General features: G+C 44.1%; 1 protein-coding gene across 1 annotated transcript in view; it reads left to right on the top strand.

Annotated features, from left to right (window-relative positions):
• Positions 1 to 15,852, top strand: part of RFWD3 (ring finger and WD repeat domain 3) — a 162,950-nt gene that overhangs the window by 66,795 nt on the left and 80,303 nt on the right. The window contains exons 6-7 of the mRNA XM_085637103.1: positions 3,717 to 3,808; positions 6,434 to 6,548. Coding sequence (XP_085493229.1) covers positions 3,717 to 3,808; positions 6,434 to 6,548 — 207 coding nt within the window. The remainder of the gene's footprint in view (positions 1 to 3,716; positions 3,809 to 6,433; positions 6,549 to 15,852) is intronic.

Below are 15,852 nucleotides of genomic sequence, written 5' to 3'. Positions count from 1 at the left end.
AAGTGGGCCATTCAGAGGAACATGTTCCTCATGGCGGAACACCTCCCCGGCAAGGACAACCAGATGGCGGATCTGCTCAGCAGACACAGCCACCAGATGCACGAGTGGGAGTTACACCCATCAGTACTCCAACCGTACTTCCAGCAGTGGGGTCATCCAGAGATAGACCTGTTCGCCACAAGCGAAAACGCAAAATGCCAAAGCTTTGCCGCCAGGTTCCCACATCCGCAGTCGCAGGGCAATGCGATATGGATGAACTGGTCCGGCAGATTTGCGTACGCTTTTCCCCCAGCACCATTGATAACGCTGGTGGCACGCAAACTCAGACAACACTCACTAACACTCGTCCTGGTTGCTCCAACATGGGCACGCCAACCATGGTACACCACCTTTCTCGAACTTTCCGTGGTGCCGCATCAAAGGCTGCGGATCAAACCCGCGCATTTGACGCAGAACCATGGAGAGATTCAGCACCCAGATCCGCAACAGCTGAACCTGGCAATCTGGCTCCTGAAGTCCTAGAGTTTGGCTACCTAAACCTGCCACCTGACTGTATGGACATCATTAAGGAAGCTAGAAGACCCACTACCAGAGCTTGCTATGCAGCCAAATGGAAAAGGTTCGTCATTTATTGCAATAACAATGACATTAACCCGCTAGACGCATCCATCCAAAACATAATTTGTTACCTCTTACACCTATACCGATGCAATCTGGCATACACCTCAATACGTGTCCATTTGACCGCAATATCAGCCTATCTCCAGAACAGGCAGCACCTCTCTTTATTCAGAGTGCCTGCCATCAAAGCATTCTTGGAAGGACTCAAACGAGTAATTCCTCCAAGCCACCCACCAGCTCCAATGTGGAACCTCAACTTGGTCCTCACACGCCTGATGGGTCCACCCTTCGAACCTCTACACTCATGCGAGATTCAATTCCTCACCTGGAAAGTAGCTTTCCTAGTAGCGATCACTTCTTTGAGGAGAGTTAGTGAACTCCAGGCACTAACCGTTCAAGAGCCATTCATACAGGTTCACGCCAACAGGGTCGTACTACTTACCAACCCCAAATTCATGCCCAAGGTGATATCGCAGTTCCACATGAATCAAACGATTGAACTGCCTGTTTTCTTTCAAAACCCACAAACTGTCGCAGAAAGAGCACTCCATACACTGGATGTAAAGAGAGCCCTCATGTACTATATAGACAGGACTAAAGTCTTTAGGAAAACAAAACAACTTTTCGTTGCCTTTGCCCCACACCACAAAGGTAACGCCATTTCCAAAGCAGGTATAGCCAGATGGATCGTTAAATGTATTCAAATTTGCTATCAAAAAGCTAAACGCACATTAACGATTCCCCCACGAGCCCACTCAACACGTAAGTTAGGGGCCTCCATGGCTTTCCTGGGAAACATTCCTTTGCATGATATATGTAGAGCAGCCACCTGGTCCACTACATATACATTTACCAAACACTATTGTGTAGATGTGCAATCAAAACAGCAGGCAGCTGTAGGACAGGCTGTTCTCAAAACTCTTTTTCAGACCGCTGCAGCTGGCACTGGTAGCCGCCGCTAATAGAGGGTACTGCTATATATTCTATGCACAGATATGAATTCAGCAGCCCACATGCCTCAAACTGAATATGCTACTTACCAGTATGCATCTGTTCTTGGCATGTAGGGCTGCTGACATTCATATCGCCCACCCTCCTCCCCGGCGCCTGTAGCAGCTGCAGCTCTCAGAATTACTGTAAGCATGGTCATCACTTTCTGTATCTACTCCATCACTGCCACAATGGCGAAAAACAATCTGAGGATGGAGAGGATGCCCATGCGCACTATGGTCCAGGGGAGGAGTCACCTATCTCAGGATACTTCGAAGACTCTTCCAGGACAACAACGTGCAAACATCCGGACCCAACACTAGGCGGCGATCTATGCACAGATATGAATGTCAGCAGCCCTACATGCCAAGAACAGATGCATACTGGTAAGTAGCATATTCAATATCGCTTAAAGAGCCAGCTTCCTACAGTGGTACAGTACATGCTGCAGCCCTTAGAGACCCTCTTTAGGGTGCAAGGGATACCATTTACTAGGGACTTTGGACGCAAAAGGCCTTGCCATTTGTGGAACAGTTACCTTGTTTTTGGGAAATAACACTGGCACTGGGGACTTGGTTAACAGGAACCCAGTGCACTTCAGTCAAAGTTGCATCAAATACCAGGCACAAAATGGGGGTGACTATGTCAGCAAGGTGCACTTTGCTACAGATTCCAAGCTCAAATACATAACCGGGAATCCTTTTAATAGGTTAAGTTTGTTCTAAGGGAGGGTTTATCAACATAAACCGATGTCCGCTTTTTGTTACTACCTCGTGTATGTGTGTGTGGCTCCTTTGGTGGTCATTTTATTACGAATTTGCGAATTAGTGACATGTTGCGTGTCTGGGTCAATCCTGACCACATCTGGTAGATCTCCCTAAGCCCTCAGACAAGCAGAGGTATACCAGTTTACCAGCTTGAGCAATGAGAACGGTCAGTTGGTGTCCATCCTCCCCCCCGACTTACCCTGAGAGGGCGGTTGGAATGTAACTAATTTAATACCTGTCCGAGAGACCGGGTTTTAGGTAAGCTATCTTTTCCCTTTTCCCAATGTAGTGCACACAAGACATATTAAACATTTTGTAACAAGGCTTCTTTTGGTGCTAATGTAATGTAAAACACATGTAGAATTATTATAGCAGATATTGAAACATGTATAGCAATTTTGAATAATCATAGAGTAAATATTTTGATCACAGATAACATAGCAAATTAAATTAATTTCTTTCTTTATCTTTGCTAATCCTAACAAGCACTGAAAGGTTTGCCATCAGGAACCGTGCACAGCATAAGACGTTCTAGTACTAGAGTACAAGCAACAGGGAACTTCCTGCAAGGAGTGTTACTCTTCTGAGAAGCTAGGGTGCACAATGTACACCGCTTTTAGCCTTGGACAAGATCTCTTAGAGCCAAAGTATGCTCTCCCCGAAAAGGGCTGCAAATAAGCTGCTTTTATACATGTTCGCAAGTACATTGTGATAAAAATAACATTGCCATTAGGAATGTAACGTGAGCAAGCTTATGAGCACCATTGCCACATGTAAGACAGTCTCGCTCTCTGTCTCTCTCCCTGTGCATTAGAACACTATTAAACATACAAGTAAATGAATAAAGAACTAAAAGTATACTATCCAAGCTCATAATGAATATAAAGCATTTTATGCAATAGTAATCATAATTGCAAAGAAATCAGCAACCTCCTTAAATGAGAAATAACATATTAGCCTTGAGAAAATGATGTGCAGATGCATAATATGATGTACACCAGTACAATCAGTGAAAGACGCTCAACAAATATATTGTCTACTTCACCTCAAAGGAAATTTGGTTGTCTAGTTGGTGTTTAAGTTCTTTATAGTCTTGACATTATCATGCGGTGTCTTAATAGTGGCTTTGTTTAATGAAAAATCGAATCAAGAAAAGTGTTTCAATGTCCTGACATGGCTAGCATGCATACTGAGGAAATAAGTTCACAAGTGAGTCACTTTTTCGTTCTGCAGATCTGTATGGCAGTTAAGAGGCCCACACAGGGTTGTTTCTGCATAATCTCTGCTGTGAAGAAGGTGCAAGGATGAGACTTTAGTGTCTGTGTTTATCTCTTCCAGTGCAATAAGAAAGCAAAACGTTCTGACATTGTCGTGTTGTATGCCCGGACGCTAAAGGCCGTGGACACAAGTGAGCAGGAACGTATGAAAAGGTACAACAGCAACCTTATGGTTCCATTATATATAATTCTTACTGTTGGTTTGGCAGAGATTTAGTACAACACAGTTAATATGCTGGTGATGCGGCAAGAAGAAAAAATGTAATTGAAACACAGTTCTGACAGGTTGAGTCAAACAGACTTTCATTAACTGGTTATTCTTCTCTGTCAGGGACTTCAAGGTTGACAAGCCTAAATCTAGTAGTATGAGTCAGAGATTGTATCAAACACCTGTGGGATGGGTAATACAGTGATCTACAACCCTGTTTAACCCTTTCAAGCATTAAGTGTAGAATTTAGATCAGTAGTTTGTATTGTTGCAAGACTGAATAAATGTTTGGTCAAGTAGGGATGTTTGTTGTAATAGAGTACGTTTGACTGCAGATTATCAGTCTGCTTCAGTGATGACTGGGAATGATAATGCTTCTGCCCTGTCACTTTACAAAAGTGATAAACAGCCTTGCGTTGTGTAACATCTATAATGTAAATTAAGTGTCTAAAACAGTCCACTGGTAGTCAGCCCACGGAAAGAACCTCGCACTGCTTTTCAGTGCTTCACTTGTTTCTTGCTAACATGCAAATCTGCTGTCAACCACCAGCATCAACTGCGTAGTATTATCACCGTTTCACAACCTGGTGTCACTCAGGTGCAAGATATCCAAAATGGATTGCTTTCTCCACAAAGCACTACAGATAAACCCTATGCTCACCATAAACCACACACACAAGTAGAGTGCACAAGCACTCTGCATGCTGATCCCCTGCAACTTATACAGAGCTCCTCACTGTAATTTAAGGCAGCTTCCCTTCTGTTAAAAGGTGGGTACTGCAGGTTGCAGCTCATAAGTAAATTCAAACAGAGCTTAGTATTTGAGATTCTGTTTGGGTAATGCCACACAGCAGAGATCGACATGCCAGAGACCAGAACGCAAAAAACTGGGAGTTTCTACAGGTTGGTACCCATTTTCTTAACTGCGATTTTAATGCTCATTTGTCAAAGAAGCCAAAGATGTTTTTTTATGAACACAGACCGGTGCTAAGAACAGTATTTTTTTCCAAAGTTGTGAAATGCCTTTTTAAATAAATGTTTCCAAGCTTCACATACTGTACTATGAAGAGCACAAAAAATAATGTAACCTCTATAGATGATATGCCAGTCAAACACTTTCATAATGCTGCAATTCTGGTACCCTGAATTGCTTTCAGTATGGCATGCACTGTGGTCCTGTAGTAATGACTTAATCCGTTATTTGGTTCTCTTCTGCATTTGTCATTCAGCATAATACTTTGTCTCACATATACTAGACTTCCCATTCCAGTCTTTTGTCAGGCCGCATAACTTAAATAGAAATTGAAATCCCTTTGTCCACCGACACTTATTTTGGGCAGACCATGCTGAAAACGGACTCTTTTTTTCTGGGCATTGTAATGCAATTACAGGGTTTGAAAAATCAACTCGCCCGCTCGCATTTTGGAGCCAGATTCAATTAGGACGAGCTATTTTTAGGTCCTACTCGCCCTTTGTGGCGAGTGATAAGGAGGACTGACAGTTGACCTTTGTCTCCGAAAGCTGAGCAAATGTGACAAGATAGCAAGATTTAAAGGCATCTTTATTGCTCTCAAAGTGAATGAGCAATAAAAATGCCTTTAAATTAGGCCTGGGTGGTGAAATTCGCTCAGTTCGCGGAGTTTTCTGCACTCTGCAGAGTGCAGAAAGCTTCGCTTTGCGATATGCAGCAGAGTTGTTTTTCCCCGCTCGCGGTCGCAAACGGTAAGTTCGCAAGCTGCTGCTCGGGTAGAATTTCTACCGGAGCTGCAGGAATGCCAGCACAAACTGCAGTTCGCCTCTCGTGGAACTTCGCAGAGTTTTTTTGTAACTTTGCAAAGTTCCGCATAGCAAAACTCCGCTCACACATACTTTAAATCTTGTTTACTTGTCACATTTGCTCATCTCACAGAAACTAAGGTCAACTGCATTTCAGTTAGGGCGAGTACATCTTTTAGGTTATTAGACCTGCAGGTCTATATCTTTCAATTCTGGTTTACACTTAAACTTGGTCAGACGAATAATTGGAATGTACTCCGAATAATATGTTGTAATCTTAAGTCCTACAGTTATAGGACCTACCCTCCATCCTATCTGTTTTATCATACCTGTAATCTAGTTTCTAATTGTAGTCCTAGAATAGAGGTCTGAGAATGAATTGCTAGGCCACATGCTCTTCAGTAGTCCTACGAAAAAACGTATATTTGTCTGAATAAAGCAACCAAGTAGCCTCAAGATACTGGAGGAGCATTGGCATCTTTAATTTCTCATCATTTAAACCCATGGGTCTTTGTTTGACACTAAGTAGATTCCTATTTCTTTTGATGATTTGGTGTGTACCATGCCAATACCAGACTTGCAGTGGGAATTAAAGATAATAACATGCATGCATTAGCCAAGCTGTGTGTTGGTCTCCCTGCATGACACAATGGGTAGAGCTGCCTTTGAGATGTGCATTGATGGACATCTGTGCTTTGTTAGTTGCACTCCATTCCCACATTTTTGCATCTGCCCCATCTCTGAACGACTTCAGAAAATTAGCTTTGTTTGTCTTATTTTCTTGTCTTTTATAGTTCTTTAGAACAGGAGCAAACTCTGCGACGGAAAGCAGAGTTGGAATCCGCACAGTGTCGTTTACAAGTACAGGTCCTCACAGATGAATGTGGTAGACTCCGGAAACAAGTCCAGGTAGGCTCCCTTGTTCTATTGAACTTTTCTGCTGCATAGGAATTTGTCCTTAAAGAGAATGTTTCTGATTCTTAATGTAATATTGTTAAAATTGTTCTCCATCTTGGGAAATTTATCCTGCGATTCATAGGTATCGATTACTTGCTAAAGTGGGGAGATCCTAGAAACGCTCATTTGATAAATATATTGAAAAATCAAACTGTTGGTTCTTGTTTTTAAAAATGTTTTCTTGTTTTAGTCTAAACAAAATAAATGTTCATTGATTTGTTTACAAATATATTGCCTTTCTAAAGAAATGTAAGCTCCCCTCTTTAAAAAAAAGAAATTCAAACAAAATTGGAATTCTTGTACTGCTTACAGGAAAAGTTCACCATATATGGATACAATGTTTTGAACAATTTCCTAATTCTACATTGTGCAATCTCCCAGCAATTGGCAATCTTGTTATTAAAGTGTGTTAACTTTTTTTTTCTATGGTGACCTTAATTGCTAACAGTTCCCCCCTGTACTACCATCTCAGTAGCAATATTTTCAATTTCATGTGATGACTTTGGATTACTTCTTGCTTTTTGTGTGATGCTAGAATACATACATCAAACCAGACAGTTCTTGCAGCAGCTTTGGGGTAGATGACCCTCTCGGACCCTCAGCACATCAGGGACTCAATCCCCTAGAGCCCCCCAGGAGGCGCAGCTGCAGCGCATTGCTCCCAAGGGGACAGAGCCTCTCCTAGCGCTAAAAAGCGATTCAGTAAACCCACTGCGCTGGACAGTTCTTGGGGCAGCTTTGGAGTAGTTGACCCCCTCGGACCCTCAGCACATCAGGGGACTCCGTCCCCCATCCAACAGATCGCCAGGTGGCGCAGCTGCAGTGCATTTCTCCTGAGGAAGGGGGGCCTCTCAGAGCAATGAAAAGTGCTACAGCAAGCGCGCTGTGCAGGCCGTGATCGGTGGATGCCTAGGCCAAGGGCAGACCTGCCTGCGGCCCGACGAGGTTGGACTGGGCCACCCCTCTTGACTCCATTCTGCAGAGGACTTATTAGGTACTATTCAATAATTGTTAATTTCCCCCCTTTTTTTTTTGTTTTGTTTATGGACTGATGGCTCGCTGTGTGACTTAATGTTGGCCTGGACTGGGGACTTGGATTCTTAGCCTGTACTGCTCCTTGGAGGAAGGACCAGGTTTGCAGTTTTTTGCCTTACTACCTCAGCTCTTTAAAGCTCTTGTTTACATCCTGCGGCACGGTACACACTGCTTGCTTTCAAGATTCTATTGCTTTCTCTTCTCCACTTGGTATAAGTAAATCCAGGTCCAAATTGCATGAAATTGGAGCCTAAACGGAAGTGCACTGTGGAACATTGATAACTTGTTATTGTGATACCAAAATGAGAAAAAGGAATGCAGTAGAAGGGGCCTTTCTGTCCTCCAAAGCAAAAAAGAATCCCCCCAATGTCGGCCACTGGGAATTGCGTTATGGACTAAATTGACAACCTTATTTCAGAATGTGTGGACATTGCAAATCCTTCCCTCCCTCTTACAAAGTGGCAATGATATTAAATCTCCTCCAGTTGTAGCCACCAATCATGTACTCCAGATGTTTCAAAAAGCTCAGAGGGTCAAGGGGGCGCTGCTTGTGGGAAAACATTCTGAATCCTCTGTGTAGTGTGAGTCTGAAACCCCTTTGGCAGCTGATGATGATGTTGATATTGAGTGCCGGTCTCGGTTCTCGATTCTCTGCCTGATGTTGATGTAAACGAAGTCTTGTACTGATGTTCCTAGAGCCCCCAACCTAATGCTTAAATGTTTCATGGGCGTCCTAGGGGAGTTAAGGTACCAGATAGCAAACCTGACGAGGGTATACAGAGCCTTGAGGCGAAGGAAAAGAAGTGGTATAACTCCCATTTTACTGGTGAGACGGCTCACAAAACGGTGGACACATATATTACCATCAGCCGTGGGGATCCCTGCCATAGGTTGTATGCTAAGCAGACGCCCAGGGAAATCTCTGCCCTTCTCCAGATTGTTCCATTTCCCCCCCCCTCCCCACCCCTAGTTCTAGTCATCATGGAGGGAGCTGGGAGTCGGCCAGTGAGGTGTTGCCTTCAGTTAACCCCCTAATTTTCTGTCCCGGGGGGAGATGAGAAATGGGTGCTATATACCAAGCCATCTGGGGAATCGACAGGCACACATTTATTGTGCATCAGTCCCCAAGCTGACAGAGGGTGTTCGAGAAGATCAAGATTCATTTATCATTTCATTTCATTTTTAAAAAAACGTTATTTCGGTCAATATGACCTCAAAAGTACAAATACAATACAAATTGATACATAAAAAGATACATCAAAAATCAATTATGAACACTATTAACACACATGTAAAGTGAATGGATTCCATGCTCAGTTAAAAAATGCCAACAATTCTTATAGATTCACGAAGGGAGGACAAAAAGGAACAAGGGTCACAAAGAATTATTCAAGGCAAGGAACAAGGATTCACCTTTGGAAAGTGCATAATACAAATAAATAAATAATTTACTTAAAGATTTTTAAAAAAAGATGACCAATTTTTTGCTACAGATGATAGGTCCTAGCACTACGAGCCCCCTACAATGCAGGCTACTTCTGCACATAATTTTTTCTCTTCTACAATAATTGCAGGAATAGATAGATACATTACAGTTTCCCTATAGTATGATTAGTGGGTCAATGAACATGCTCAATCTAATCTAATCATATTAAGAACAGGGCCTAGTTTTAAGACTGACAAGAAAAACACATCCTGGCTCTATTTTAAGGGTGTTTTTATGTATATCCTACGTGTACACCACATAGAAAATAGGAAACCTGCCACTGAATAAGCAATCTGGGTACTGCAATCATTTTTCAGTATCCTGAAAGCCTCAGAGCAACGTCTAGTACCAAGGTTCCTACAAATTTGGACCAGCCATCGTTTTCTTGCCTTGTAGTAACCAGGACATCTGAAAAACACGTGAAGTACTGACTCTTCTGGACAATCGAATGCCGGACACCTCAAAACTTGCAGACCCCCCCAGTTGTATGTAAAACAACAGAGAGGCAGAACCCCATGCCTAAACTGGAGGTAAAGCTTTCTAGCAACTGCTGGCTTGATATCATCTAGGGCCGGCACAAGGCTAAACCTATCTTTGATATCTAAAATGGTTGAGGTTACCTTTCCTAATCGATTCATTTATCAATAATGTCACGTACTGGTTTCATGAAGTTTGCCACTGCCATTCCATTATAATAAGTGACATAGTGGGCTCTGAAAGACTGTCCAGGTCTGAGGAAGATGACAACCAGGTGAAGGTTCACTTTTCCCATATTTATTTAGTTAACGGCCTCATGGCTGTGGATGCTAGACCATCTCCCAGGCCAAAACTCGCATTGTGCTAAAGTATCCTATTTATGGAATAGGTACCAGTAGTGTTGCAGGCAAAAATGACATGGGTTAAATGTGTCTTGTCCTTGACTCACAACGCTGGTCACTGAAGACAGTGCTGATATAGTAAGATCCATTGCCCCATTTTGCCATTATCAAGCTTTTGACTGGCTCCTGTCAACTAGTCTGCCTTCTGTAGCTAGGGGGAAACCTGTTATCCCCCCTGTAACTGATTCTAGGTCTGGTGGGTGGTCCTCCTACCCTCTGCGAGCAGGTTGTACTTGATCTTCCATACCTGGTAGTGGAGTTGTTGTTGGTGATATATCACTGCAAACCCAGCACGATAAACCATCAATGAAAATCTTGTCATGGAATGCAGCTGGGATCACTAAACTGGTCCCTGAGCTGGATTAGGGTAATTTTATAGACTCCATGATGTTTGCCTCTTCAAAGAGACTTGGTCCTTGTCTCCAGTCCACTGTTGTGGGTTTACTTCCTTTAATGTAAATGCATTCCAGAGGGGGTTTTAAACCCCCTTGAGGCTGCGATTATCGAACATATTGGGAAAGGCTACCATCTGGTGGCAGTAGACTTTGCTACAACATTTGAACCCCAAACCGACAACCACTCCGAACTGACAGCAGATTGTGATAATCAGTGGAGTATCCCTTAGGTTGATTTGCCATGTGTACTGTGGTCTCCCAAAGCAGGTCAAGTATTGGCTCTAACGTTCAATTTTGACCTTGGAGCAGCAAATGGTAGGACGTTCTCAGATTGTCAGATAAAAATGACATATAACAGACTCGGGCACCACAGTTGGATCGATTACTTCCTGGTAAATGTGAAGCTATGGCCGGCTCTTGTAGATATGAAAGTTGCTGTACGATTAGACAGTGACCCCCTGCGTTAACCATAACCCTATCTGACAGCCCTAGGTTAAAACCTGTTTTGCTGGTCTTCACAATGAAAAATCAGACAAACATCTCATGAAAATGGATGGAACAAAGCCTCCTAGCTCTAAAGGCAGTTGTTGATAGATGATCTACTTCTTTCCCTGACTCTATCAACCCTTACTGAGCATTCTAGTAGAGAGATGATGAGGGCGAGCCACGTCAAACTCTATGCACAAATTGGGGACTTGCTAGGTAAAACATGAAAAAGGGGGATTGAGGAGGCCTAAGATAAATTCTTGGTATAATAGTAATTGCCGGTTAGCAAAGAGTGAGCTCCTATTGGTAGTCAAATCCAACGTGCGCCCAATTTAACAACTATAGGCCTAGGTATTGGCAGGCTATGTCCTGGGCCAAGAGGGAGTGGCGAGACACATTGTGGTCGATGCTTATGAAGCCTTGATTTCTAAAGATAGCCATACTTCTGGCGTACGGCATCTACATGTATAAACGCTCTCCAAACATCCATGGATTTTTGCATACAGCCAGACGACTGAGAAATCTACTTGAGTGCAAATGTAGGTGCCATAGAGGAGGATGATAAAATTATTCAATGTGTTGCTGCCCATGAGGATGCTAACACCCTTGCCTTTCCGTCTAAATGAGACCCTGAATGCCATAAATTCCTGTACTCCTGCTCGTGGCCCAGGACCAGACAGGATCCCAAACGATGTGCATAAAGCAAACACTGAAGCGTGGGGGCCGTATATAAATATTTTATCTGTTGCTATCTTGTCCGGTCTTGAAATTCCATCTTTGTGAAAGCTGGCAGAGATCCTGCAAATATAAAATTAGAAGGACCGGGCAAATCGGGGAAATTATCGTCCCATCAGTCTAATTGACTCCATAAATTTTCTTTTTTGTAAACCAGTTCTGACCCACCTGCAGGATTGGATTATAGAGGAGAGTATCCTATTCGACCTTGAGGCAGGTTTTAGAACAAATGTCAGTAAATCAGATAAGGTCTTTTGGTTTTCTCATATATACTGGCACGAGGAGATATTCAATGGGGGGAGGCTGTACGTTGCTTCCGTTGATCTGCTCACAGCATTTGATCTTGTCCAGCACGAGAAAATGTGTAAAAAACAGGGAAATATGGGATTCCCCCCACTCCTTTTTCAACATCTTGGTGAGTCTCCATGTGGGAAACCAGGCAATGAGGAGCGGATACTAACTGACCCATTTCGGGTGGTTCAAGGAGTTAGACAGGGTTGTGTATTAGCCCCCACCCTGTTCTTCTTGGATTAAAATGGGGGGATGTTAGCAAAGAAGGGTGTGTATGTGAGAAAGTGCCTCTTTTGACATGGTCCCCCCCCCCCTTTTTGCTTGGAAATTGATGGGGTTTTGATTGTAAGTGCACAGGGTCCCTGCCAATCAGGTCCCTTATGACAGTGCTCCTTCCCTACAACTGTACCATTATTGGCACTTCAAACTCCCCTGAAGGTCCCTAGTAAACGGTACCTTTGTACCTAGGGCATTGGGAGTGTAGAGGGTGCCATCCCATTCCTTTACTTTCTCTAATATTGTGCCACCTAGTCTGATACCACCTAGGCTCTTATTGTTGGAGTAAACCATGGACCTAGTCTTTTGAACGTTCATCTCTAGTTCATGTCCGTCACACAATTGGAACCTGCCAATAAGGGTCCGGAGGCCACAGCTTGTTTTCAAAAGCAACTAGGTGTGATTGGTAAATAGCAAAGCCAGCACCTTTTTGTTTGCCAGGGAAGAGTCATTAACACAACTGGACAAGTAATCATAATTATATATTTTTTTATAAACAGAAAAAAGGTAGGAGCCGATACACAGCCATGGCGCACTCCTTTGGATGTGTCAATCTTGTCTGTTGGTTCCCCATTTGGACCGCACCGAATTTCCCTCATACAAGCGCATGATGATTATCAATTCATGTCGGGTAGCACTTCCTCCAGTTATCCTAGGGACTAAATCAAATGCTGCTCGTAGATCACGTAAAGCGTAACATAACGCTTCCAATATCCACCGTCTTCAATTTGAGAAGCCTAAAAGCTTGGTCAATAGTTTGTTTTTGACCTAAAACTAGCTTGGAGTTGGGAAATGGCGTTGGCTATCGAAGATGTAAGCTGTCCCATGACCTGTTTGCAGAAAAAAGTGTCCGAAAATGTATCGAGTAAACTAATAGGGAGATAATTGCTTTTGATATTACGACACCCCTTTCTGTGGATGGTGACAGTATCTGCTCCTTTCCACATAGAAAGCATGGGTGAGCCTGCAGCAATAGCATTTGAAATGGTATTAATATATGGAACTGTAGGAAACAATTTCTTTTTGCAACACTCACTCACTCACTCACTCTCACTCATACTCACTCGCACACTCACTCGCTCGTTCCGCCTGACATTTGATGGAACTTTGACTGAAATGTACTGGGTTCCTACTAACCAGGTCCCCAGTACCAGTGTTCTTTCTCTAAAACCTGTACAACTGCTTTTCCCAATTGTCAACACCTTTGGCACCCTTTGTAAGAAAGCCCCTAGTACATGGTACCCCTGGTGCCTAGGGCCTGAGAATACTAAAGAGGGTCCCTAAGAGTTGCAGCATGAATTGTGCCACCCTAAAATACCCCTAACAAAGCAAATGCAGGGCTGCTGTCGCAGGCTGCGTGTCTTATTGCAGACAAAGTTATAACACGACATGTTACACATCCCTGTATGCGATGTCTCCTAACTCTGCATGTAATATTAGGTAGTCACCCCTACTGGAGGCCTGACCGATAAAGGCGGGGTGCTGAATATTGCAAGTGAGGGCATACCTGCATGAGCATATATGCCCCAGTGCTGGTCAGTCATATTACTGCCAGTACAAGTGACCAGAGAAGCCATCTTAAGATATGTGCAGGAAACTGGTGAAAACTAGTTCCCCAGCTACATGATGGCTTCACCAAAAATGGGGATGTTTGATATGAAACTTCTCATAATTGGTAAACCCACACTGATGCCAGTGTTGGATTTACCAATGGATGCACCCAGAGGGCACCTTAGTGGTGGGCACTGAAAACCTACCAACCTCTGCTGACTGGTTTCTGCCACCTGTGACACTGTTTTGACCTCCTAGGGGGAGAGCCTTTTGCTCTTAGGAGACCCAGCACAAAAGCCTATCCGGGAACAGGGTTTAACACCCCCTCCCACAGGATGACATGCTTATTAGCCTCCTTGGGCCTGCAAGCTTCAAAGAGCTGACACCTTTGAAATGCGAATCTGGCTCCCCCTCGCAGAAGAGGAAGCTTACCCCTTTGTCCAGAACCCCCTTGGCACCGGGACAGGCGGGAAAATTAGCTAGGCAGGTGGGCTTGCCTCCTCCAGGCTAGTACCGCCCCTAAGGTGGGCTATCGTGAAGTGGACACGCTTTTTCAGAAGTAGCCATCTTTGTGATGGCATACTTAGGAATTCTAGGACAGGGTTATGCCTACTTCCCACAGGAAGTGGTCATATAGGGGGCGTAGTGACCCCAAGGGTCAGTAGACCATTAACTACTACGCTACACTTCACTAACACTACTCAATTCAGTAGTTAGGGGAGTCCGTGGCACCAGAGATGCTGATTCTTACGGCCTAAGAAAAGAGGATTCCGAAGAGCCGCAAAAGAGAAGAGGAGAAGCAGCTGACCTTCTACCAACCCAGCCGGCCTGTCTGCATCCTTCGTCGAAAATTGTGGCAAAGTCGACTTGTTCTGCAGCTGTTGACTCCAGAAACCTGGGAGGACTGCCCTTCTTTAAAAAAGACTCGAGACCTCACGTGAACAGCTGACATGTTCTGAAGAAACTCCAAAAGAGAAGACTGCAGGACCTCTGGAACTGCCAAAACCAGACACCTGAAGCCACCACTTCACCCGTTGCCTGAGTTGAAGTGTGCCAGGGGTGCCAACAAGGTCCCTTAGCCCTCCAGAGCTCGAGTCCATCGTGGTTTCACCCCTCCTGGACTCCCCAACGTCATCTACTGTCTCTGCACGCAGGCCCCCTCAACCGCAACTGTTCTGGTAAGGAAAAACCCGACGCCTAAGGAGACCTCTGCACCTGTTGCCCCAGGGCCTTGGGGAAGAGGACCAAAGGCGTCCCGAGCCTTGCAAGTCCTGAGCATCAAAAGGCCTGAGCCCACTTGCTGGTTCAGCCTGACTGGCCTCCTGGCCAGAGCCTGCACCCTCTTTCTGCAGTGACCGATCTCCATTGAAATACTTCAGGCACCCGACGCTGTTTTGCACCCTGCACCTGACTGCCCCCATGCCGCTGGTGCTGCCTTAGACCTTACCCACCACTCACTTCAACTCCTGAAGATTGGTCTTGTAAGTCACTATACCTGTTTGCAGAACTTGTTCTTCCTTCCATAGGATATCAGTGCCGAACTCAAAAATTGCACTGTCCACTTTTTAAAGTGAAAATAATTTATATTTAAAAACTTACTTGCCTGAACAATTTTTCTCTGCCTAAACATGTATAAAGATGCTTGCTATTTTTATAAATTGCTGTGGATCTCCTTGAGTCGTGTGCCTCATTTATTGATCATTGTGTGTATTTGCAAATTACTTGCAAATGTTAGCCTAATGCTGCTCTACCACACTACTCCCCAATAGAGTGCTTTGGGGATTGCATAACCCGCACCTGTCCACGCACAAGGGAATCCCCTGGATTCTTTACACTGTATTCTGGGTTCTTGATATATCACATAAAGAGCCAGCTTCCCACAGGGTCCCAGATTAGAAGGTTGGAATGAAAATGTCAGATGGAATCTTATCCAACCCTGGCAGCTCCCCCTTCCTTTGGTAAGAAATTGTGGTTAATGTGTCTTCAAGAGAAAAACTTGAGTGACTTGCTGGTGACCAGGGGTTGTTGTGTGCCGGTCGAGGGTAGATGACAAAGTCTTAGGTGGTTTGGCTGGATTACAGTAAAGCAATTTGAAGTGGTCTTCCCATTCGTTTAGCAGGATA

The sequence above is a fragment of the Triturus cristatus genome, chromosome 12, assembly GCF_964204655.1.
Source record: "Triturus cristatus chromosome 12, aTriCri1.1, whole genome shotgun sequence".
In the NCBI taxonomy this organism is placed as follows: Eukaryota; Metazoa; Chordata; class Amphibia; order Caudata; family Salamandridae; genus Triturus; species Triturus cristatus.
Note: the sequence above shows the minus strand (reverse complement) of the source record. Positions and strands in the feature narration are given on the sequence as shown.